Source organism: Pezoporus wallicus, unplaced genomic scaffold (assembly GCF_028554395.1).
Source record: "Pezoporus wallicus isolate ANWC-B61680 ecotype Strahan unplaced genomic scaffold, APGP_CSIRO_Pwel_v1 contig_7506, whole genome shotgun sequence".
NCBI classification, from domain to species: domain Eukaryota; kingdom Metazoa; phylum Chordata; class Aves; order Psittaciformes; family Psittacidae; genus Pezoporus; species Pezoporus wallicus.
The window spans coordinates 1918720-1944950 of record NW_026637546.1 but is presented as its reverse complement, the minus strand read 5'-3'; the positions used below and the strand labels follow the sequence as shown (position 1 = coordinate 1944950).

Sequence of the window (26231 nt, the reverse complement as noted above, 5' to 3'; positions counted from 1 at the left end):
AGATGTGGAAAATATGGAAACGGTGTTGAACTGCTGATCAACCATTACTTTATTGTATTACTTTTAGTTATGGAAATTTCTGCATTCTAACTAATAATGACCACAGGTCAATCAGAATGCCAAAAACTGTACTAATCTACAGAGTGGCAAAACCACAAAAAACTAATCTTCTGGTTTCACTCCTACTTTCAGCTTCTCTATCATATCCCTACAAACTGTCTCAACACCTTTTCTCTCTAATGACATTTTACAGATCACTTCGTGATCTTGCAGTTAAATCCATGGTAGAATTCTACAAGAGTGAAAGAATCCTCACTAAGAAACGGAGATTCAGTGTGATGAGAGTATGATTCACTACAAGATCCCAAACTACATAACCAACACAGGGTACTACTGCAGTTTAAGAACATCTAGAAAATAGAATCGTCCTTCTTCTGTGCTTATTTGTTGGGTTGGGGTGGACAACACTGGGGCCCCCAATACAACAGGGATGTGGACCTGCTCAAGTGAGTCCAGAGGAGGGCTACAGAGATGATCAGAGGGATGGAGCGCCTCCCATGTGAAGATAGGCTGACAGCTGGGCTTCTTCAGCATGGAGAAGAGAAGGCTCTGTAAGACCTTTTAGCAGCCTTCCAGTACCTAAAGGGGCTTACAAGAAAGCTGCGGAGCGACTTTTTACAAGGGCCTGTAATGACAGGAAAAGATTTAGTTTAGATATCAGGAAGAAATTTTTTATCCTGAGGTTGGTGATACACTGGCACAAGTTGCCCAGAGAAGCTGTGGCTGCCCCATCCCTGGAAGTGTTTAAGGCCAGGATGAATGGAACTTTTAGCAACCTGGTTTATTGGAAGGCACCCCTGACTGTGGCAGGGGGGTTGGAATTAGAGGATCTTTAAGTTCCCTTCCAACTCAACCCGTTCTATGATTCCATGACAAGGACCTTTGCATTAAGTGCACAGGGAAAGAAACTGAGCTTCCCATTATAGAAAAGGAAGAAATGAGTTTAAAATGCTTTGCAAAAGCAGTAGTAATGCATAGCCTCAAACATGGCATCAAGATGCGCTTTTACATGGCTTTTGTAAAGATACTCAGTGCTGGTGCTGGGCACAAATGCCATGCGCACTGTTATTGTTGGCATTGGAAAATACTTGATCATTTTCTGGGTTCCACTCCCTTTTTGCATTAAAGAAAAGGTGCTTCCGCTTGCACATGAAAAGTGGTAACAGGCATTCTTTTATAAGGCTAGACCTGACTTTATGAAAGTGGTCAGATATCAACTGCTCCTGCCCCAGCACTGCAAGATAACAAACGCATTGAAACAGTTTTGTCATCCTAATGCCTCAAAGTAAGGTCACTTTCAGAAAATCTAGAAAAAGGTGGTGATGCTACTTCCCAAAAGCCATCACAGTCTAAATCAGACACCTGCACGTAGCCTCATAAGTAGGAGGCACCATTTTTTCAGGTAGGAGGCACCTCAGAACTGTATGAAGTAGTATTGTTTGGTAGTCAGAAACGCCTTTATAAATCACACCAACATTTCCCCTTTTTGTAGGAAAAGACTATGTAGGGATGCTTGATACTTGGCATTTTAAGTACACTTGAATTTGACATGAGAAACAATCAAACACCACTAAGTAGCAGAGTCTGACTTCAAAGCATACAAAGAAAGACCTCTTAGAGCAGACTACATACAGCTCATAAGATGCACTAAGACTTCAAATAGCTGGCTAAATACCTCCAACTTATTTCCAAAAAGTCATATTCATTGTGAGTCCAAACCAGACCTTACCAAAGGTTACGTGAACTTCTGAAAAAAAGGCATAGCAAAAAATCCCTAGAGTTTGATAACCTTAAGAATCAAGGGAAAACTTAAAAAACACCCTTTTTCTCCATAAACTACTTGAGAGAAAATATATTCCAAGACCGAACCCCAAAATGCTTACAGTGACCAACACTTTCAAAGAACCTAAACCAATGCTAATAAGTACATGAGGACATTAGGCTAATTAACAGGCAAAAACACTCCAAAATTGCCTGGGAGGACCCTCAGCAAAGCACAGAGCATGAACTTGCCAGCATACACAGGACTCCTTAGGTGGCTTTCTTGCAGGAACCTGGAAACAGATATCTCCAGGCGTGTGATGGTCTTCTCTGGAGATAGGTGAATTTCCGTGCAGCAGCCACAGACTCTTCTAGAGTATTTACCTGAGGAGCACTCTATATGCTGGTGAAAGTCTGCCCCATGTAGATCCCTGGAAGTTCCCCCAGGCACCTTCTGAAGTGTTTGCTTCCTCTGGAGACATGTGAATTCCCAGGTAGCAGCACTAGATTCCTCCAAGGTAGCTACCTAAGGAGTTTCGTTGATGTTAAAGGCAATTCCATTCCTGTGAGTTCCCCATGACCTTGTGTAGGCATCTCCAGAAGCACTTTTGTCTCTTCTGGACACAACTGAATTCCCAGGTAGCAGCTCCAGACCCTTCTAAGGTAACTTATCAAAGACCATTATGTATGCTGGGCAAAGATTCATGCCCAGTAGCAATTTCGGAACTTTTTCTACGATCAAACTTGTTTTTTACTTATTCTTTTTCAATAATTTCTTTGTATGGACCTCAGGGATAAGGAAAGAGATAATACTGGAGATCCCACACTCTGATTCTGGATGCTCAGAATAAGGACCTTCAGGAAAGCATTCCTGAAGCATTGAATCACATAACACAATGCACTAGATAACTTCAAAGTTTTTTCAAGAACTAAAATAAATAAGCAAGCAACCCACTTCTTACATTTCGTATGTATGCCATACAACTTCCTAGGAAAAGCCTTTCCCTTATATCTCCACTACAGTATCCCTACAGAAGCACCGAAAGGAAGAATTAGCTATCACACAGGGAAAACCATGGATTTTTTAGTAATCTATCAAAACTCATTATCTCAAAACTTGTTTTCCCTTAAGATATTTATGCACCTCCATTACTTCATGTATTGATTACTAAATCTTAGTCAGGATTAATTTCTTTTTGTACGTAACTTAAAGGAAAATTTTTTTGCTGTTGCTTAAGTAGGACACTTCCTATGTTATGCAGCATTTTAAAGTGTAAGGGTACATTAATCTGTCTTCTGAATTACAATGCAATCAGATTCATGCCTTGTCAGTTAATCTGAGGATACTTACCAAGGACATCATGAGGAATGATGGTATAAGGGGAGGGGCATTTGTTTTAACTGAACAGTTAAAGCTGCTGAACCACTTTTCTGGATTTAGCCTATTCAAAGATACCTTCCTGAAACTGGTAGCTAGCAAATTAACATCTGACTTCACACGAAGGTCTTTTTCTTGCTCATCTTGAAATTTCTTTCAAAACCAACATATCATGAACATTCATAATGGAATAGACTCATGAAATCTTCTGTCCATATCAAGTTTAAATTTCAACACTTATCAGAAAACATTCACACCAAACCTACAAGACCACTCTGGATCCCAGTAACAGCTTATAAAAATCAGTTTCAAATTGTCCTTGCAGAGGTAGATGAATTATTAGCATCATGACTACCAGAAAAAACGTTACCATCTGAGCAGACTTCTGCTGAAACAAGAATTTGGGTGGGGGGTGGGGGGAGGAATGTGGAGGGAGGGAGGAGAGAAGAGATGGGGACAGGACCTTCCATCATGGCAATGTTCCATGTCAAAGTAAGGTGCAGTGTGATTGCCTTCTGGTAACATTTCTGTGTTTGTGATTGACTAAGTCATCACATGAACAAGATTAAGAGTTGCAGAGACATTGTTCTATCTTCAACCGGTTTATAAATTCCAAAGCATTTGGAAATAAACTTGAAAGACTACCCTTAAAGCTTATGATAAAAGCAGTATTAAAGTAGTGTTCTCAAACCCATCTCATTCACCTTCAGAGTAAAAGTTCATCTTGAGATTCTGATCCCTGACAGTGACAGCCTTACATCAGGTCATGAGCAATCCACACTGAGATAACTGTTGAGACCAAAGACCAGAGTTTCCACATTAGCATGGGGTGAAGAGTCAGTCACTAAAACACAGTCCCAGATAACAAAGGCTTTGTATAGCTGCAACAGAATACATAACTATGGCTACACATGTCAGGAGAAAGCTACCAGGACCATCATGTATTTGTCTCTGTGTTTTCCCATTAGCCTAGGTCCTACAAAGAGCCCACTGGAGGGAGACAAATGCAAAATTTTACAGAAACCATGCACAAACTAACCATATCCTCTGTTGTCTAAGAAGGATAAAAGGTAGGTCTGAGAATGGAAATGTGCATTTTTGGGAATAAGGATGAGAGTCTGAATCTTAACTAGAATAGACATTATATCAGTAGTTCTGTTCTTTTTCCACCACACAGATTCATTAGGTATGCCAAACCTTACCTAAGAAGTGGTAAGCTTTAACACCACTTCTGTTCTTGCAATTTTTTTCATATAAAACATCTACCAACATGAAGGCTATATTAGGCCAAGCAGAATGTCACATTAAGTCTTGACCTCACATAAAGACTGCTTCCCATTTTGCACTGAGAGGTGTGAAGATAACAAAGAATGGATACATGCAGAAACACAGCAGGAATGGTCTGCGGCAACTACAAAGTCTCAATTTAGTTTCTCCTTACAGAGAAGTATTACCAAATGCAGTAGACTTTGCTCATGCAAGTAGGACCCGTCATGACACAGTATGCTCACACAACCTTGCATCGACAAAATACTACAGCAGGATTGTGACACTCATCATACCCAATGCTACCTAACCAACAAACTGAATTTATGAAGATTAGAGAGTATTCTTGGTGAATAGCAATGGACATCTTTTGTAATTCAGTGCAAGCCAGATGCACCTCTCATTCACAAAATTCGGGATGCTGTGTGAGGTAAAGTATAATAATGTAATTCTGGGTTAGAAATAATAAGAAAACACCAGGGAATTGACGAACTTGTCCTACAAAAGGACAATACAGATGATTTAAGAAAGATGCTTTTTTTTGGTCAGCCTATTTTAGTCTGGGGGGTTGCGGCATATCTTATAATCAGTCACACGCCGAAGGTATAAACAAACCAAGGCTTTGATACGGGCAACTTTGGGAACTACATCATTATGATCAACAATGCCTGAAACAAACTCTGAATTTCTGCTTACAATATGAATTGTCTGTATTATGACACTTAGAGGTCCTTCCTCTGACCTGCCTCAGGCTTCAGATGTCTTGGACAACTGCATCAATTACCTTAACTAAACGCTAGAACTAGCCTTTGCAAGACAGCAAGCAAGCTGAAATTAGGATAACACTTTCATCTTTTCCTTCAAGGGAACAGACTTGGACTACAGAAGCAAAAACGTGGACAAGGAAGATTTAGACATATGGCTTGGAACAAAGAAGGGAAGCTGCAGGTAAGCAAGCAGCAACAGAGGCAAAGCTGATACTTCCTTGCAGCACTGGATTATATCAATCAGGCACACATAAAAGAAAGTGATCTGAGAAGCAGCAACATGCACACACTCCAGAAAACAGCTCATTAACAGAACACAGAAGCTTACAAGATTCTGAGCTTAGTTCATGGGACATCAGGGGAAAAACAAAACAAAAAGCCCACACCAAAAAAGAAACCAAAAAAACCCCAAAACAACAGCAAAAAGGAACAACACTAAGGCAGGGCAGTGCCATTACATTACCTGAGAGGTTTTACACCTGCGAAACCAAGAATAGCTATACTAACAGAGCATCTGAACAGTATTTTCAGTTGCAGATAATTTAGTAAACCCAAGCTTCCTTCATTCACATACATTTTAGTTAATCTGGACTCCACCTCACCCAAGGAAGATCTGAACATCATGCTTCCAAGTACACCCTGCAGACTTACACCAAAATCTTTAATGTCTGGGATTGTATTTTACTCCACCAGCCTGCCTACTATCTGACTTCCAGGACTGAATGCTATTTCCTCAACATTTTTTATATTCTGTGATATTTGTAACATTGGGGTTTGTCCAGATTCACAACACTATCTTTAAAAATGTGCACTAATTAAAAGAAAAAGGAAAGAGAAAGTGTTTAAAGGTAAGGCATGTGTATACCAAAGCTACAAGCCAGGCCATACATTTTCACTGATCAAATGGTAGCAGGGCAATACATGCTTCCAGGAAGACCAAAGCTGAACAAGTTTGAACTGATTAATAGAGCCCACAGAATTTAAGAACAAAACCAACAAAACCACTACATATACACAGTAGTTCCACAATAGACCTAGAACCAGCAAGTCACAAGCACAGAAGCCTGATCAAGCTAACACTGGTGAGAAAAAGAACTTAACACTTTTCGCAACTGAAAAGTAGTATGCCTGGTACTAACCCAATCCATGTTTGCTATACATAAGATTTACCTAAGTATCTTAAAGGCAGGCCTCAATGAAACATTCAGCTTTGCAAGCAAAGTCATTTCCTTGCAAAGTTATTTGCCCACAGAGACAAAAAAAACTAAGGCCAAAGATAATTTGGTTCAAAATCTGCTGCAGTAAAATGACACCCATTTTAATCAGCCATTACAAAATTTCCACATTCAGGAGCTGTCACCTAAATGTATCCTTAAGCAGTTTTCTCAGCAGTAGTTCCAGCAGTGGCAAAATCTGGACGAAAGGTTAGTCCCATCTGCTATGAAACCAAGCTCCTTTTATCATGCACTATGAAATCACCTTAAATTTTACTGAATAAACTGACACTGGTGTTGGAAGCTTATTTTCATGGCTCCTTCTGCAGGGATGGTATGGCCATAATAAAAGCATGAACTTCACAGAGCATAAATATCTATGCTATGGTGTGTGATGGAAAGCACGCATTTGTTTCCATAAAAAAAAAAAAAACAAAATAAAGTAAAATAAAATAAATAAAATATTAAGCTTGGCAAAGCTGTAGGCCACTAACAGAACCCTCTTCAGGAGGGGAAAGGAAGGAATACTTTCCCAGATGTACTGAAGACTGTTATCAACCTGATGAGTCCATGACATTTTCCCCTACTGGCACAAAAGAGCTATTAAATGGCAGTTCTAATGGTCACTTTACCTTGCTTAGGCAGGTATAATGAAGGACTACAGACGGCTATTGGCTGGATTCAAAGCAAATCCAACCAACAGTTCTTCCATCATCTCTCATTAGTCTTACCCAAGCAAGGTAACAGGATGTTTAAACTTGGCAAATATTAAAAGTAATAATATTAAAAAATATGAATATTAAAAAGTATTAATATTAAAAAATATGAAAAGTACCAACACCGGATTCACATATAGCACTCTCAATATTGTGCAAATTTCCTGAACTAGAGATAGAAAGTTAAAATACAGTTCCTTTGGAAAAAAGATTATTACTTTGTCACTGATGCAGAAAAAGAGCATTTCTAAAGCAAAAGCTGCTTCTCAGCAGTCTCACAAGAAACCTGTTGTACCTGTGAGAAGTATCACTGCAATTGGATGCTAAACCCCTCCTCTTAGAAGTTAATTTTCTACTTGTCCCCTACTTGCTTGCCTCTTCAACCTGTCAGATCGCTTTTTTTTTCCCTAAGATAAAACACCTTTATAGAACCGTTTTATAATCGTTAACATCTCCTAGTCTTCATCCAATTTCAAACTATTGATATGTCTAAACATTAAGAAGGGTAAAGACTACTGGATAATCTAAGGAGACCTGTTTGGAAGAGAGATTCTGACACATCACTAAAAACATCAGCGTGTAGAACCCTAAGCTTAAGTAGTGAACAGAATGGAGAGGGGGAAATTAGCATCTAAAGCAGAGTTAAAAACAATTTCTTTTTTTTTTGTGGGGAGGGGAAGGGGGAAGTGGAACACACTTCTCATCACATACTTTGTACAGACTCCAGATCCCACTAATCGACTCATTCTGCTTTTCATTTTTCTGTTAATGGTGTAAGGCATATGGAGTATCTACACTGGCACCTTGCTCAAAAACTTAACATCCTGATTCAGGCTGATTCAGGTCTTGAAACCCGTCTCTCTTAAATTTCCCCCAGTGCCTTAGTAGATGATCAGAAGACTTCATATGTATCCTATTCTATGATAGAATACACAGAAACACTGGGTTATACACCAGCCTTTAATTATGAAATCGTACTTTCATCCTCCTCTTTCTTCCTTCCTCCCAAATCTTGACAGAATTTTTTCACTATCATAGACCTCAAAAATTAGTAGCTGTAGTACATTGGAAAAAATCTTCCATACATTCATGATCACTACTAAGGAACTGTCTGGATTTATCAACTAGTAGAGGCTACACAGTATGCTGTATGCAGTCTGGACTAACATTCATAAGAACAGGACAACAGTAAGTAGTCAGTTGATTTCTAACTGTATTTTACTAGAATGAAGACTTCAGAATGAAGACTCTGAGAGACATCATCTTCAGACAACTCTAGAATGTGATCATCAAAATATTTAAGTCTCATTAATAAGGAGATCATTATCATAACTGAATTTAGCAGAACATTTTATAATGTGTATAGTCATGATTCATGAAAATTATTACACAATTTCACTGCAGTCTGATAGAGGTATGATGCTCCCACATTTCTGGGAAGATTTCATAGGACATTTACAATGGAAACTATTCCAAAGTTGAAACTACAAGCACCATTATGTCACCAGATTTTTTTCAACAAAGATTTCTGAGAGGATAAATGAGTTCTACTGACTATGGAGCACAACCAACCAGCAAACTGACTATAGGCATCAGTTTCTCATTTCTTTCAAGCTAAACAAAATAAATTATTTAAAGAAAATGGGGGTGGGGGGGAAGGAGAATAAAACAGTATCTCAAGAACTTACCTTCAGACTTCAACTTAGTAAGAACAAAAATCAGGTAGTTGTTGAAATCTGGATACTGATTGAGTTGTTCTAGTTTCTGAAGAGAGAAAGCGTTAAGGAAAGTTGAATCGTCGTGCACAGCATTTACAGCTTTCTGGATACAAAGATTATTAAATCAGTTACACATTGCTGCATTGCTTCAAACAGCGGTGAATATAAGCTCACAATACACAAACTATGAACCATCTAAAAAGTTTCTGTAATTTTTTTAATGAAGCAATTGCTTTCAGTTATGAAGAAATCTGAAAATAAAATAAAATCAAGGGACAGACACAGAAAACAACAGATCCTTAAAAATATTTGTAAAACCACTAAAAGAAGCTTCCTCCTTCCAGTTTTGGATTTCAGTATTTATACTTAGAAGCCCACAAAACCTATGGAATCCACTGAGACACAGTCCCATAATACATTTTTTCCCCTCCACAATAAATAAAAGCATTTCAGTATTAAAATGCAACAACTATGAATTTGATAAGATACTAATTTTAAAACTAGACATATGCTTCTTTACAATGCTAACTAGTCACAGCCTGAGCTTTCAGCAACAGGAGCCTGTTTAATCATAAATGCACAGACAGTTGTACCAAGAAATTCATGCTTATCCCCAGTCTCATTAAAAAAAAAAACAAAAAACCCACCAACCCCAAAAACCTAAAATGACAAAAATTTCCTCATCTGCAGAAAGAAATTAATTATGTCTCCGAACAGCTGTGAAAGTAGGTAGTTGTTTCACCCAAAATTGTCATTACTTTGGCCCCAAATTTCCCAGTATTTTGACACTGCTTGGCTAGAGCACTGATCTGGCATTCTTCTTGTATCCTGTTCTCACACCCTGGAACTAATAGGTATTCAACAGCAACATTTTAAGGCAGTACAGTGTCACCTCTGAGTTACTAAACACACTACATATCATCAGTATGGCAAACAATCAAGAAAAAGAAGAAGTAAGATTATTTCCTCCACTAGCATTTAACGTGCTGTTTAGCTAAATCGCTAAACATTCAAAGTAGCTAAGCCTTAGCCAAGTACATGTATGTTAGGACCTGATGGCCCAGTAAATCCCTTCCAGTAACTGATCTACTTCCTTCCCATGACCAACAATCAGTGCCCTCAATCACAAGCTTAACGAAACTTGATTTTGGATATTTGGGCTGTCTGGATCAAGTACTAACTTTGCTGGAGAAGCCTGCCCTTTTTCTACTTAGCAAGAGTAAAGAGTGCTTATCAGAGTAACAAGCTCCTTTGCTGTGAAACACACAAAAGATGAAATGTAAAGAGGATGGTCAGGGCAGTAATAATAACGGTCAGGAAAAGTAAGACAGAACACTCTACATGGCTCCTAGAAATGAAAAAAACACACATGCAGACATTCTTGTCAAAGATGCCAAGCCAAAGAGCTCCTTCAGTAACAGCCAGGAAGTAAGGTAGCACATTTTAAAACATTTTTCTTCTTCTCCAAGCTTCAGAGACATAATCACCAAAACAGTCAGCCAAACATTACTAACAACTGTGAATTCCAATGGATGAAGTAAGAAGCAGCAGCAGAAGTGAGAAGAACTGAAACAGCAGTATTTAGTGGAAACTGAGTAAGAAAACACTTAGTTGGTCTGGGAATCAAAAAACAGTTTATTAGCCATATTTTCTTGACAACTTCTTCACTCACTTTAATTTTTTTACTCCAAGAAACATCTGATATCTTCATTTGAAAAATATCTGAAGCCTTACTAATTCATAACTTTGTTAATGATAGGTTCTGACTATAATCCCCCACTTGCTTATATTTGAGTTCTAAGCACTCAAATGTACCAAACCCATCATAAATATTTTAAATCCGAAACCATTAACCACCACCCTGCTTTGGAATGTTACAAGTAGCACTCTACAATACAACAGCCATAAGATATATTTTTTTTTTAATGGAAGCGATCTCAAAGGACATATATATATGATTTTTTTTAATTGTAGAACATGATCTGCCAAATTCTAGTAAACCACCTTCTCAAACTCATGTATAATACAAAAGTAAAAATGTGCCGCTTCTCTACAGACCAACGTACGAAGACCTCCTTGAAAGCACAGGAATCTCAGCACAGCAGGGAGTTTACCATTTAAAAAGAATTTCAAATATTAGTTAACAGCACTTTTGCTCAATTAATTTTTACTCATCTTCAAGACATACACCATCACCTATACTGCCCTTCCTGCACTTGCATTGCTACTTTTCAATAAGCAAACTACATGCTATTAAGTTACCTGAAGCAGAGCTTTAAAATGTAATTTCACAGTAAAGCTACACTATAAACACTGTTGCTGTAAAAACTTTTGTATTTTAAATACCAAAAAGCACCAGTATAAGTTTGGGGCATTATCAGAACACTCAGACACTTCTGATTTTTCAAAGAAAGCAATAATATCTTAAAAATCTGAAAGAGCTGCAAGAACAAGATGATTGAGATGAATACTACTATCACCTTCCAGGTAAGAGCAGAAGCCTTCCTAAGCTTGACCACATCTGTTACAAAAGCCTACAAGTGAAACAAACTTGGCTTCAAGCTAAGCTCTTAAAATAATGTAAATATACATATACACACATGTACACGTTCTTACCTACTTAAATAAATTCTGCTGCTTTCTGGAGACCTTCAAGCAAGTGTCTTTTTAAAAAACAGGATCAAGATGATAAACTCATATTCTTCAAAGAATTTCAGGACTTCTAATTACACTTACATGGCTAGCTCAAGAAGCAGGCAACAGTAGGTGCCGCCTTTATTTTTCAACACCTATATTTTAATTAGTCTTAATTTAAAATTCTAGTATCTCAATATTTTTTTCCCTAAACCCTTGCTACTTCACTTCCAAAACCAAGAGAGACCTCGGGGAGTAAAACCCCAACAATCCACAGTATCAACACGAAACGTGCTGCAAAGCAGCAAAAGGAGCCACATACAGGAGATTTTCCCCTTCCCGTTAGCTTTAACGAGTGTAATAAGCAGTATTTCAGGCTCCGGCTTCTAGGCATGCAGAAACATACGACGTAGCGAACCGCGCCAGGTCAGAGCCAGCAGGCCAATGAAAGCGCGCAGGCAGCTTTCGTCTCGAATCCCTGCGCCGAATTACCTCGGGAGGCCCCGGCTTTGCCGAGCCGCCTGCTCAGCCCGGGGGCTGCGGGGCACCCCCGGCCGCTCGGTGGGATCCGCCAAGGCGAGGGCCGCGCTCCCGCCCGCCCGAGACTGGGGGCTGGGCGCTGGCGCTGGCCCAGCGTGGGAGAACCCGGGAAAGCGGTTGACATCGGCGGGGCCGTGCCAGAGCCTGGCCTTTAAAAAAAAAAAAAAAAAAAAAAGCACCTCCCACCACCAGAAAAATAAAAAGAAAGGGCTGGGGGGCAAAGAAAAAAAAACCAACAAGGAACAAACAAACAACAAAACCAAACCTCAAAGAACCCCACAAAAAAACCAAACCCGCCCCTTGGCTCCAGGCTCGCAACAGGTGCCCGGGCCCCGCAGGGGTAGGGCTACCCCGCGGCCCACAGCCACCCCGACGATTTAAACGCCGCGCCACGGCCTCCCGCTCTGGCTGCGGTTCGGCCCACCGCGCTGTGGCGGCTCCGCAGGCAGGGCAGGGCAGGGCAGGGCATGCCCGGCCATCGCCGCCGCAGTGCCGGCCCGCCGCCGCGTAGGCCGCACTCGCCGCCCGGGCCTCCCCACCACCCGCTAGGGCCCCCGCTGCCCCCCGCCGCCCGCGCCCCGGACAAGGATACTTGTTGCACCGCTCTCTGCGTGGTGGTGTCCGGGGACTGGGACTCCTTGAGCAGCTGCAGGATCTGCTGGAGCCCCTGCTCGTCAGGCTTCCACTCGTACTCCATCTTGGCTAACTGGAAAACACCAGACAACAGGCGGCCGCGGTTAGCGGTGCGGCAGGGCCCAGGCCGAGGAGGCGGGCGGAAAAGCAGACAGGCCCGAAGGAGGGAGGGAACGGAGAGGAGGGTCGCCGCAACGCCTGGCCCGCTCTAGCTCTCAGTCCTGCAGCGCGCACGCCGCCAGCCGCCTGGCCCACCCCCCAGGGCCGCACGGAGGGACGACACCGACCTGCTCCCGCTGTGCTCCGCGCCCAGCAGACTGAGTCACGGCGAATTTGTAATCCGGCCCGCAGAGCTGCCGCGCGTCCTCCTGGGTCCTAGCGCCGGGCACGCCTCCGCCCGCCCGGGCCGCCTCGGGCCCGACGGCGCCGCCGTCAGCCTTTCTCCGGTGCGTCCCACACCGTCAGGAGCCTGAGGACGACAAATCGCGGACCCCTCAATCCCGCCCGCAGGGAAACGGGGCTCTTTCGCCCCAGCCACCCACCGCAGGACAGAGAGGAACCTCCGGCAGCCGCCACAGCCCAGGGGAGAAGCAGCGGCCCAGCCCGGGCTTCTGCGACAGCCGCGGTCGCTCGCCGCAGGGCCTGGCAGTGAGTGGGGAGACTGCGCCAGCAGAGGAGAAGCGGGGGTGCGAGAGCAGACCCAGGAGTCAGGAGCGTGGTACTTGCGTTGCCGTCCGCTGTTCTACGTGATTTGGCTGGGTGCTGAGCAGATCTCAGAGGCTCCAAGTTCCACTGCTAAAGAGGGAACTGGACCAACCACGCAAATAGAGGAAAGGGGGGCAGGGGAGGGAAATTCAGCCATTGAATATTTAGCTTCAATATATATCGGGGAGATCTCAGGTCAAACTTTAGACGTGTGTATATATAAACATGTATACATTGCATTTTATATATGTAGCTAATTTAAAATATTCTACATATGCTAATGGGCAAAATATGAACATATGCTGCTTAAAACCAGCCTGAAAAATGAAAAATGGTAATACCTTGGCTTTTTCAATCCCACTTAGTCACCTTGTTTGTAAACACCTGACTGTATGAAAACTAGTTTCACTTTCTGCTGCTTCTGCTGCAGTACAGAATTCAGTATGACTGCTGCACATCACAGCCTTAACAGCTGCTCAGAGGCACTGAGGACAGGAAACACTAGTGTCTCCCAAAAGGTTCATTCCAGGTAATTTGCTGTGTGGCAATTTGTGTCATATACCCAACACTGACAGTCTCAGGTGCTAAGCAGCATCCTGAGCCAACTTCCCTTCTATTACTATGAGCCACTATTCTTGAAGAAGACAAAATCAGTACTGCAGAGACTCCAGCAAAAAAAGCAAAAGGAGCTGTCACAGGCAACAGGACAGGCAGCATACTTATAATATCTATATACCTGGATAATGAGAACAGTGAAAGAGGGTACTTGATGAGTCAGGAAAGCATGTACACTGGAATAAGAAGCAGGAAATGGCTAAATAGTAGAGAAGTATGCTACACAGCACACAAGACAAAACCAAAAAAGAGAAAAATGTTATTTTAAAAAGCAAAAAATAGAATGTTTCTTAAACTCTTCAATTTAAGCAATTGCTGAAGTTATCACAGGGCTGTTTGGGAGATTACTAGAGCAGCATACCTCTTGAGAGCTTATTGTGCTGAACTGGCTACAAGACAAAGTCAGTAAGGCAGGTGCGTAAAGGTGCACCACCAGTTTTTAGGTAAGGATAGGCACAAGGTTTATACAGCGTTTTTGTGAGCAGGGTGAATCTCTGCTAGTTATGTGGACCCAAGCCATTAAAACTGATGCTAGTGGTTCACACTGCATGAGGACAGTTCTCCATAGTGAAGCTTGCACAGTTGGAGCAGATGAAAGCTGAGGTCCAAAAAGTCAGGGAAATTCTAACTTGGGCCTCATTTCCCTAACTCCTGCCTTACTAGGAAGGTTGTAGATACTTGATTATCTTTGAGACTTCTGGCCCACTGTCAAGTTTGTTTGAAACTGATTACAGCTTCAGAAGTTATTAGTCAGAAATTACGACACAAGGATTACATTTGTCTGATTTTATCAGGAAACCAACTGCACTAGACAAAAATAATATTAAGTATGAGAAATGAGGGAAGAGACCAGAAAGGAAGGTTGAGAGACAGAACAGGAAAAAGCAGGAAGCAGGCCATGGATCCATAACTACAAAAAAAAATAGGTTTCTTTTCCAGAATTGTGATCAGAATTAAATCTGGCAATATCCTTCTACAGCAGAGAAAAAAAAGGCCTACAAATCAGGAGCATAAATAGGAGCGTCTATAGTTAGTGAGGACATAAAAATGCTTTAGACAATCATCCAAGGTAGATTCCTCCTTAGGATGAATAGGTACCATACTAGAATACTGGACACGTCAATATTGGAGGCAAATAAATCCGTAATGTGATTTGCTCTCCACTGAACATCAGGTTGGTGATGGACTTTTCCTGAGAGTACCTACAGTTGTAACAATGTACCTGCTCTGGAAATCTGCAACACCGTTGCCTCTGAGAAGAACAGCTTTTCTGGCTCCGAGTGGTGGCATTACTGCCCACAATTTCATGGTTTATTTTCCCAAACGTAACGAGTGCTATTTCCTTTTGCAGAAAATGTCTGTAAAAGCCTGCACTATGGAATCCCATTGAGCAGATGAAATAGTACATATGATAACCTGACAGCCTGTAATTCCACTCTTCTGACAGAAGTACATTCCTTATTTAATGAATACCTCTACTCCTCATGTATCCGTTGATCACAGAGGAAAAAGTAATATAGTTTCCATATATACAAAGGCACAAAATCACCATGCTGCTACAGATAAAATGGATGACAGGTCACAGCATGCACTAACATTTGATGTTTGCTACAACAATTACTAAAGATTTAATGCAAATTAGGTTTACAAACATCAACACATAGGCTTATGTGTAAGTCAGAACTGAAAACCAAGTCTATTACTGTTGTTTGGTTCAGTTATATGACATTGTCAGCTGCAGAAGCAAAAAGCTGTTAAGCTTTCACCAATTTGGAAAACATCAGGAGTGCTTTGAATTCTACTTTAATTGGATGAAACAGCATTCTTATAGTTCATTAAAAGTCCAGCTGATTGAACAAGTGCTAGACACTGCAAAACTACAAAGATCTCTGAATTTAAAATGCCTTTGATCAACTAATCTTCTGGACAAGGATACATTCGGATGCATCATCTCTTCAAACTTGCTGTTACTTCATTTCCACAGCTAGAGATACCAAGTGGAAAAATACTCTGTTGCTAATGATTTGCCCAACTGTAATCACACATGCTAGATACTAAAATTGCAGTACATGTTCTTATTGCTGGGAGTTGTAAAACAATCTGAAACTGAATGAGCAGTTGCATAAGAAAATCGTCACCTCCTGAATTTGTGGCAGAAGATACCAGATCTATCACCTGAAGTATCTAATTGTTAAAACCTCTTAAAACCTCCCACACCTGGTTTGTTTTGTTTGTTTGGGGTTATGGTTTGGTGTGTTGTTTTGGTGTGGTTTTTTTTCCTTCCCTCTTTTCTCTAGGACACAAGCTTCTTCCTCCAAATTTCTCCAAAAGTACTTTGCTTTCCTACATGAAGCATACAAACCTCTGTATTTGTCCAACATACAAGGGATTTTTAAAGGCGCAAGAAATAAAGATTAACTACAGACTGGGAGGTGAAAACTAAATGCTCTACCCTGGGTAACAAGCCGTACTCATTACTGTAACAGACTAAATCTACTGTACAGGGGTGAGTGCATGTGCAAAGTCAGGACTGATTCCCGGGAGTCCAGAGTGTTATTTAAACCTGTCAAATTTCATGTCTAATTCAACATGTGCTTTTTGCCATCTTAAAAATCTTTCAAGCAATATTAGCATCAGGTTCTTATGAACCCTATTCAACTTCCTATTTACAACTGTGGTAAGGTTTCTTAGCTGTAGGAAGCAAAGCAGCTGGTGTCTGATGTAGGGTTTTGATCAAAATTAAGTTTCAGTAACTGATGGTTCAGGCTGTCCCAAGACAGAGATAAAATCAAAATGATACATAGCTTCTAAACCTGTTCCTCATTTACAGAGCAAAACTGAGACTTGAAAATACCTGACAGAAGTAGCAGATATAATTTAAAAATTAAGTATGTATTGACTATGGTTAGAGAACTGATGCTGTATTTGCTCCATCATGGTACAGATTTTTCAAAGTTAGTTTAAGACAGATAGCAAATTACTCAGGAATTTCATTAAATAAACAGAACTTGTAAAGATACTGAGGCCCTTTTACTAGGAGAAAGAAGTAATGAATGCAAGACATTATATATTTATTCGCAAGTATGTTTTGATGCATAAAATGAGAATAATCTGAGGAAAAGACAAGCTACAAACATAAAGCAAAATTAAAACCAAATATACAAAATTAAACTTTTTTGCCTTCTGAATTAGATTATTAAAATCAGTTATTTCACACTGTTTAAGTCAGACCACTGTCTTTTCACAGTACAAATAAGCACCAACTGTAAAGAAATTAGTAGAAGGGATGTCTCAAAAAACCTGAGTCTTCTCCGCTACAAAACTCATCTGCCATTATTAGGAATAGTGTAAGGGTCAAGGCAAAAGTGATATGGGAACACTATGAACTGATTAGTCAGGATTAGGTTTTATTTTTACTTCTTGGCAAAATACCTTGTTCCAAGATGCATAGAATTTAGAATTCAGTGAACTCACATACCTTCCTCACCATTTTTTTTCTGAATACTCAGTGTGTATTAAAACATTCACACACAAAACACACATTAAGACATGCAACTGTCAATGATACTACCACTGTCAGATCTGTCACTGGTGGCAACACTGGTGCTTTGGTGATACTTACAATACTGACAGTAACACTGTAGGCTAAACTGTAATCACTGGTCATTGTCACAGAAGGGTAGTGTATCATTTCCTGAATGGCTGACGAATTTCCTCACTGACTTAAGTGGCTTATCTAAGGCCCTTAAGATGCTGTTGCCTCAAGGAAGTGACAGTGTTTGTGTTTATATTAGTCCCTTCTTGACTCCAGGTATCTGTCATGCACAGGGATAAATAAGAATCATACATGAAATGGCAGACACACAAATGGAAGATGACTTAAAAAGCTTCAGATAGAAATGGGAATTCAATCTTGCATCCTGTGAGCCTAAGTACAGTTGTTTGGCTTTCTCTAATCTCTAATGTCAGATAGATACTCTGATATTACATTCTCCTGGAAAAAAGTGAGGAAATAACTACTGACCTGGAATCGAATTCCCTCCAAAAGAGACAAAGCTATGCATATGATCATCAGTAAGGGGAATTAACTGCTCCAGTCATACTGGCAAACAAAAGGAATGATGCCCTAACCCCCTTAATCAAAAAAGCAACTCTCTTAAGGCAAGTAAGCAAATAGGATTTATTTGATCTTACCAAGACTGCTAAGCAATGACTGCAGACTTTCCTTGTCTTTCAAACCTCAGATGAAGAACAGGGTAAAAAAGAATGAAGGGTAAATGTAGAAGTACAGACACTGGTCCTGTTACCCCCAGATTGCTCCTACATATACGTACACAGTGGAATTTGCAGATGCATAAACCCCAACATTTTTGCCTCCTCTGAATATCAGCAATTTTTGATGGCAAATAATAATACGAGTTGAATTCATTACTGTTTTATATAAAAAACAGTGTGATCCAAGTGCCTCAACATTATCTCAGCAGGAATTCTGTGAGACAAAGAGAGAAGTACCTTTAGAAATTAAAACAGTGTTAAAAACTCCTTTACAAATTTCCTTTAGAAAATTCCTGGTCATCTGACCAGAACAATAAACCTCACTGGATAATCTGGTAAGGAAAAGAACATAATTTTAGCACTGAAAACTATTTCATTAAATAGATGCACACAGAATATCTAATACAAATGGATGTTTCTATGGAAGATTGCTTCAACCTTTTCAGTTTAAGCATATTCTAAATGCTCTTGCATACAACATCTGAAGATGAGATTTAAGAGAAGTTTTAGACTTTCAATTAAACAAGATATTCAAGTTGCTACAGCTTGAAGCCAATAGACATTCCAGAAGAAAGCCTTTAGTTGTACACAGATCTTCATGGCCCTTTCCAGCATCCCTTTCCAAGAGATCATGGAATTATTCCAGGTAGACAGGTGGACTTATACTGCTTAAAAAAGGCAGAAATGCAGGATGTATTTAAAAAAGTAATACATAATGGTATAATTATTTTCTCTTTTCTATAATTCTGCAGTCTCTCATTTCTACCCTTGTTTTTTGAAAAGCATTCTCACACCTCTAAGACCAGCTTTGAAAGAATACTGAACCAGTTGAAAGGAAATTGCAAGCAAGTCTGAATGCAAGCAATGAAGCAATGAACCTAAGCTACAGCTTCTGTGCTAAAATGGCTTTGTTAGTGCTTTTACAGAGATTTTTGTTGCGTAGATGAATGATCTGATAAAATATCTTGGCCAGTTAATGCTGCCTTAGCCAAAAGTGATAGACATTCAAAGTACTACAAGTCCCCTTAGCAATTATTTTACCTCATTCTAGTTTAAAAGCAGTATTTCATGCCAAAAAAAATAAAAAAAAAAGAGAGAGAAACATTAGAAATAAAACTTTACATTAAAAATATATTGTACATTCAGGTCAGAAAAGGCAGACAAACTTCAATAATTTCAGCATGGAATAACGTAATCTGATGAAGAACCTCATTGCCATTTTTTAACTGATTTGTAACTTTTCAATATTTTATGTATTTAAGTACTTTAATATTGGTTTGTGAAGGATATCAGAATGGTATTTGATTCAAAGATTAGCTGCAGTGATTGGTTGTTAGTCTAAATAGCTATATATGTAACAGAATTCCCTTAAAATGCTACTAATAACACAGCCAATGCAAACCAAATATTTCAAGGTGTTCAAAGATTTCTTTTTCCCAAGCTCAAAGGTAAAGGAAATTTACTTAATGGAAAAATTGTAATTGAAAATAATTCAATTTAATTTAAATGCACAGGTCATTTAATAACTTTAAGGCCATTTTAATATGCTTTTAATAAAAACCTACTGCAAATAGCTTCACCAACTCCACTAAATAAGTTTGCTGGCATTCTACATGCATCTTTGTCTTAATATGTAACCACTACATGAAACATAAAACGATGAAGGGTTGAAACCATTGTCACAGATTAAAATGTACACACAAAGAGAATAAGTCAATGTCTCAGACCTACAATCAGTTGTCATATATTATCACAATGCAAAATCTGGGCTTTTTTTTTTTCCTACTAGTGATTTTAGGATCTTCACTTTGAGCTCAATTTACCAGCCTGCAGTTTGCTTTCCCATAGGCTGCCTTTAAAAAACAAAAACCAAAAAAGCAAAAGGAAAAGGCCCTACAAGGTACTTTCTGCTCTCTCTCACGTTTATGTGGAAATTCTCCTTTGGTGCAGTGTTGTTTTAAGTCGCTCTCTTTCTCCTTGTAGCTGCCTATTGTAAAACATGCATCTTTTGTTTTCTAATTCAGCTGGAAGCCATATGCAGAAAAGACTGTTGTTTTACACTCACCTAGTGTGTTAGAGCCTTAATTCATATATGGAGCTTCTGGTCACTAACATAACTCAAATACGATCTATAAAATATTACATTCAATTGAAAAAAATATTTCGGCTATTTTCTGCATGAGATGGCAATTTTTTCCTCCTAGGTTCTTTTTCTTCAAATTTTATTTCAAATTATCTTCAATAACAAAACTAAATATTTGACAGTGTCGTAGATTCAAAATAATGTCTGACACACAATTAAAAAAAACCCAACAAACAACTTTGTAAAACTTGGTCTTACCATCACAGAACAGCCACACAAACGGTGTTGCCCTGCATGGATAAGACCAATTCTTTCAAGATTTCAAAGTTGAACTTAAAAGTCTAACCAAGGAAAGCAGATTTCATTCCCAAACATGTTTTTGACTAAATTAACATTATACATTAATTAATACATAAACATTGTTATATTAAGGACATCTGTATAATCAGTTTTCTCTAATACGCACTTACCAAAACTGTAGACAAGACACCTAAACTTCACTCAAGTAAAAAGATATATTTGCTTCCCTTCATTCAGGTCATCCTATATACAAGGCTGAAGTAATTCATCAACAATACTGTTACAACAGTCTTACAAATTTTATTATCTTAAATTGACATCATTTCCTGGAGGACACAGGGGTTAAACTGCAATGAAAACATTACATTATACTTGACCACTTTGTTGAATTTCCTCTGAACCTGAGGTATAACTTGTAAGCTTCATGGAAGATGCTGTAAGGGATGTTCCAGAGCTCAAAAGTCTGAAACTGAAAACTGGATGACAAATATACATGTTATTTTCTATTACTGTTATCCCTACCTGTAAAATTTTACACTAGAACCAAATATTTCTAACTACCATGTTTTATTTGTGAAAACAGCAACTCAGATTATCAATAACTCACAGGCAAAGTTTCAAAACTTCTATCGTAGTATAAACCCAACTTGTATGACCACAGATAATTAAGGATAGTTATTTACTGTCAGGGGTATACTCTTTCTCCAAAGCTCAAAGAAATGTGTGGTAAAGAAGTTTTAAATAATACTTATGTCCAATTAAATCTGAATTACTTTTGAATTTAGAAACATCTGGAAATACATTTATCCAAAGCAAGACCTGCAATGGGATCCTGAAAAGGACAGCAACTTCTGCCTTTTTTTTTTGAGAAATAGAGGGAGAGTCCCATGCCAGTGGAGCTGAGGTTATCAAAGCCTCACTATGACCCATTAGCCTCATTACCTAGCATAAAAGAAACAAAGCAAGTGCAGTAATCTCAATGTCTGCTGCTTCTCAATGTCACCTGCCAACATAAAAATCCATATTCTAAAAAGGGAAATGATTAAACCACACAACTTTGTATATTCTATTCTTTTTTTTTTTTCTCCAAGAGAAACCTACCTCACCTTTGAAACACATTGTACAGCAATTTAAAAAAAGACTGAACTTGTGGTTGTTACATGCAAGACTAACTTTTTTTTTTTTATAGAGTTCCTTTTTCAGTATCATCTTTTCCAACCCACATTATATAAGACTGTAAATGGAAGTAGCAAACAAAAGAAAGCATACCTTGAACTGTAAACTGCACATAACAGAAGCTCTGACTACTGCCAATTGTTCTTCATTTAATTTCTATTTGATATTTTAATTCTGTGCAATCACTGAAAAAATAACAGAATCACTAGAACAGCCAGTGCCTAACCTAAAATATGCTTCCTTGCTAAACTAAAGACATATTAATGTCATGAATCGTAAAATACATTACAAGTACTCATTGGCTCAGAGAACCAATAGGGTTCTCTTTTGGGAGAACAGGGAATTCTCCAGAAGCAGAGAATTGTGTGAAATAATAGTGTGTTACCCAGATTTTAGTGGAGAAACAGAAGACAACTACAGAAAGTCTTCTACAGACAGGAGGATGATTTTGGAAGGGAAGGTGTCTGAAGAAATTTCAGAAAATTACTGAAATAAAATAAATGTTGAAAGATTTTAAGATAAGCAGATATCCAAAGATGTGGTATACAAATACACACATACTACCACTAGTGTATACACTTCTATGTTAGAATCATGAAGACTAATTTAGCTTAAACATGTCTATATATCAATTCAGAAAACCCTGTGCAAAGAAATTTATTTTAATTTAATGTTGGATTATGGAGGTTTTTTCACTGATTTGGCTTCTTTGGTATAAAAAGCAGATCTGTGCTTGCGTCTCTGGTGAGAATTACTCTTGCTTCTCCACACTTGTCAGCAACTGGCTTTCCTTGTTTCTCTGTAAAAGAGGTGGCCAAACTGTAGTGCACATACCACTTGTGTCTGCTTCCGTGATATGTTCAATGCTGAACTGAGCCACAGCTTAGGGGTCTCACTGTTTTTATACAGGCAGCCCAGTAATTGCCTCCTGGGTCCTGTAAAACCTGAATGAACACAGTTAAGAACGACTGCAGCCACCACCTGCATTCAGCAATAATGAATAACTGTGCTGCCCCAAGGCAGACTTGCACTTCTGGTTCAGGATATAGGAAGAAGACCAAGAAATGGTGGAGTAGGAAGAACAGGATTAAGAAAATAACATGCTCACAGGGAAGCTAAGTTTCCACTTTGTCTTTGTTGTGACTGAAGATCCACCATTTGAGTGTGTACAAGAGAAAGGATGTGGCTAAAGTCTGAAATTGCACTAAACTTCTGTGGGTGCACGAGTGGATAGGGAAGTTTAAGTGTGAGGATTAGACTACAATCCTAGCTTGGAAGACAGGAACATGCAGTTGGAAAGCTAGGAGAAGAGCCATAGATGAGGCTCTGGCTTTGTATGGTTAGAAAAGCACATGAACTGAATGACAGATGTTACTGAAGATAATCATATACGCACTTACTTAGGTTTGGAAACCCCTGCTCTGTGCTACCTCACCATCATTTTTGTAAGTGTCCCCTTTTGGGGTCCTAATATAGTAACAGTTGTCTTGTATCTTTGTACCTATTCATCTATTATCTATTTTCTATTCTCTGACAAAAACATTTTGTCTTGCCTTTCCCTCTTGTTTGTATATTTAGTATTGATCTATTTTTTAAATTAATGCACTTAGTGGCAGGCTCAACATAAGTAGCACATTTTGAATGTTTAAGGGTATCTCAACAATGGCTTACAGAAAATGCTCTACAAAAATAATTATTTAATAGAAGAATAATGTAAGAGTAAACGAAAGTTTTATTTAAACATAAATCTTATTTGATTTTATGCCTTACTTCAGATTTGACTCACACACATATATACAAACTCAAATTTCAGAAGCACTCAGTACCCCACAAATTAGCAGGGTATCTTTTAAATTTCACTCTGGAATCTGGTTTGGGAAAGAAAACCTCCTAGAGGCTAAAAGTGACATTTGAAAGTTTATTTCATAATGTAATACTAAAAGATGCCATATTTCATGGCATCCCTGTGTACATGCATAAAAAGATTATTATGTGAGAGGTGTCCCTGCCCATGGGCAGAGGGGTTGGAACCAGATGATCTTAAAGTCCTTTCCAGCCCTATGATTCCACGATTATGTGCACTATTTTATCATGTATATGATGCTCACATACATAAACCAAAAAACACTGAGTCTACACAAATAAGTATCAATATTTAAAAACCCCAACAAACACCTCTGTATGAATCGCATAGTATACCTATATATCTTTTTATGTATAATGTCTATAAATACATTAAAAAGATATATTTATATAAGTATAGTAATAGAATACTGTTAGTATTAGGTTGGAAGGGATTTTAAGAATTATTGGGTGGAACCTCTCTTGACAAACGCAGTCTATACAAGATGACCCTGTATCCAACCATAAACATGATCCTTAGTCAATATTCAGTCTAACCAGAGGTTTGCTCCTTTAAAAGTCAATAAACTGCCTTCTTAATCCTGTCTTTGCAGGATCATAATTATCCTTTTATATTACATTGCTCTGAGCAGAAGCTAGCTAGATTTCAAAGAAAAGCATTCTAAAGTAAGTCTGATCGTATAGAAACTATTCTCCCCAGTTGTAGGCACCTTTCCTCCATCCTCCCACGTATAACTCAAAAATAACAACAGTTCACACAGCAGATGCAGAATGAGAACCTATGGGCTCAGTTTCCAATTCTGCCAAAGGCTTCTTATATGATGTTGGGCATGTGATTATTTTTTCTGTTCAGTTACTCATGTACAGAGGGGACATGTTCAACGAGTGGTACAAGGATTGAACAGCATCTATGAGGTATACACTAAATACTGCTTATGTATGCAAGAAGGCAAGCAAATAAGTTATGAAGCTGTGGTGGCCAGAATACATTGCAGAACAGCCCTCACAGTAGGAGGCTCTCTCAGGTCCTGAGCAGAAGCTAAAGTGAAAGGAATTATCTTCACAGAAAGGAGATGGAAATCTTACAGACTAATCAAGCCATTTATTTCAACCCAAGAAGCATTCCTGCCCTTTGTACAGTCACCCCGCGAAAGCTGTACAATTTCCAGTGGTTATTACCACTAGGCGTCTAACTCAACAACTTCCCTAAGCAAACAAAACGGTACAAGACAAACACGAGATTTCTCTTCTAGTATTTCGTAGAGGAAAAAAAATAAAATCCCACCTAGCCGAACAGCAGAGACCCACGTACTCCAGCAAACAAGGCAGGAAACACGGCCACGTTCCTATATTCCGAGGCGACTTTCACTTTTCGGCTCGCTGCAACCCCCGAGTTTATAGCCCTGCTGCGGAGAAGGCACCAGCAGTAGCAAAGGAGGAGCCGGGGCAGAGGATTAGAAAGGGAGAATTTGCCCAGCCCTCAGGTCCCGGCCACCCCTGTCCGGACCACCAATCATCTATTCATCCACCCACCCGTCCATCAATTCATCTATGCACCGACACGAAGCAACAGAGGCCACGGCAACTGCCGGAGGGGCCGAATCACCGCGCTCCCGGACCCCACAGCTCCCCAGCCAGCGCAGAGGCCCCTGGCGCCGGCCGGACCCGCGTCGATGGGGGCCCCGGCGGCGGCTGCAGCCCCGGCCCGGCATCCCACTCACGAGGCGGCGGCGGCTGCCGGAGATGGGACGTCCCAGCCCGCCCCTCTCAGCCCGGGCACCTACCCACACCATCACCAGAACGCGGCGGCAGGGGAGTGGCGAGCCAAGGCGCAAAGCAGCCCGTCCTCTCCCGCCACAGCTCCACACCGGCTCCGGCCCCTGAAATGGCTGAACAAAGGGAACCTCGCTCCGCCGCCACCGCCTCTCCGATTGGCAGGGGGGAGCGCGGGGGGGCGGGGCCCGGCGGGCGTGGGCGCCACTGCCCGATCACCCTGGCAACGGCGGTCGGTCCGGGCTGCGGCCTGTGGCGGCGGATGTGATGGAGCCGTCAGTGAAATGGCCGCCCGGCCCCACCCAGCCTGTGGCTGCGCACACCGCCTACCCCGGGATCGCACACAGGGGAACGCCTCGGCCTGCCGGCTCCCGGCGGCTCTCCGCCGCAGGCGCAGGCAAGCCGGCTTCGTGTCCGGGCACGGCCCGCAGTGATTCCCCTGGGGACGGGTTCATGCTCAGATGTACCCTTTCTCCAGGCCCGCCATCACCTCCCTCAGACACAAGTGCGAAAGGCCACCAGCCCCTCGGGGAGCACTCACCCCTTCTACGGAGCTCTCTTTCCTCTTCGACAGCGCCTGTCTCTCTGACACACCGGCACTAAATGGACTTCTCACAGGCGCCCTCCCCTCTGGGCCCTGCAGGGCTAGCGAGGCTGGGCTTCTCTCCCCACACCCCCACTACCCCCCCGTGCCAGCAGCAGCAGAGAGCCGCAGCAGCTTCACAGGGGGTGTCAGACGCATGTGTCAAAAATC

At 40.5% G+C, this 26231-nt stretch overlaps 1 protein-coding gene across 2 annotated transcripts in view; it reads right to left on the bottom strand.

The window, feature by feature from the left end:
• TNPO1 (transportin 1) overlaps positions 1–25615 on the bottom strand; it is a 74445-nt gene extending 48830 nt beyond the window's left edge. For both annotated transcript variants that reach the window (XR_008971789.1, XM_057406115.1), the window contains exons 1-4: positions 25489–25615; positions 12975–13156; positions 12647–12760; positions 8851–8926 (exon numbers count right to left, since the gene is read on the bottom strand). Coding sequence is in view for 1 of the 2 variants with exons in the window: in XM_057406115.1 (XP_057262098.1) it covers positions 8851–8926; positions 12647–12751 (181 nt within the window). In the remaining variant the exon portion in view is untranslated. The remainder of the gene's footprint in view (positions 1–8850; positions 8927–12646; positions 12761–12974; positions 13157–25488) is intronic.
• Between the last annotated feature and the right edge of the window lie 616 nt (positions 25616–26231).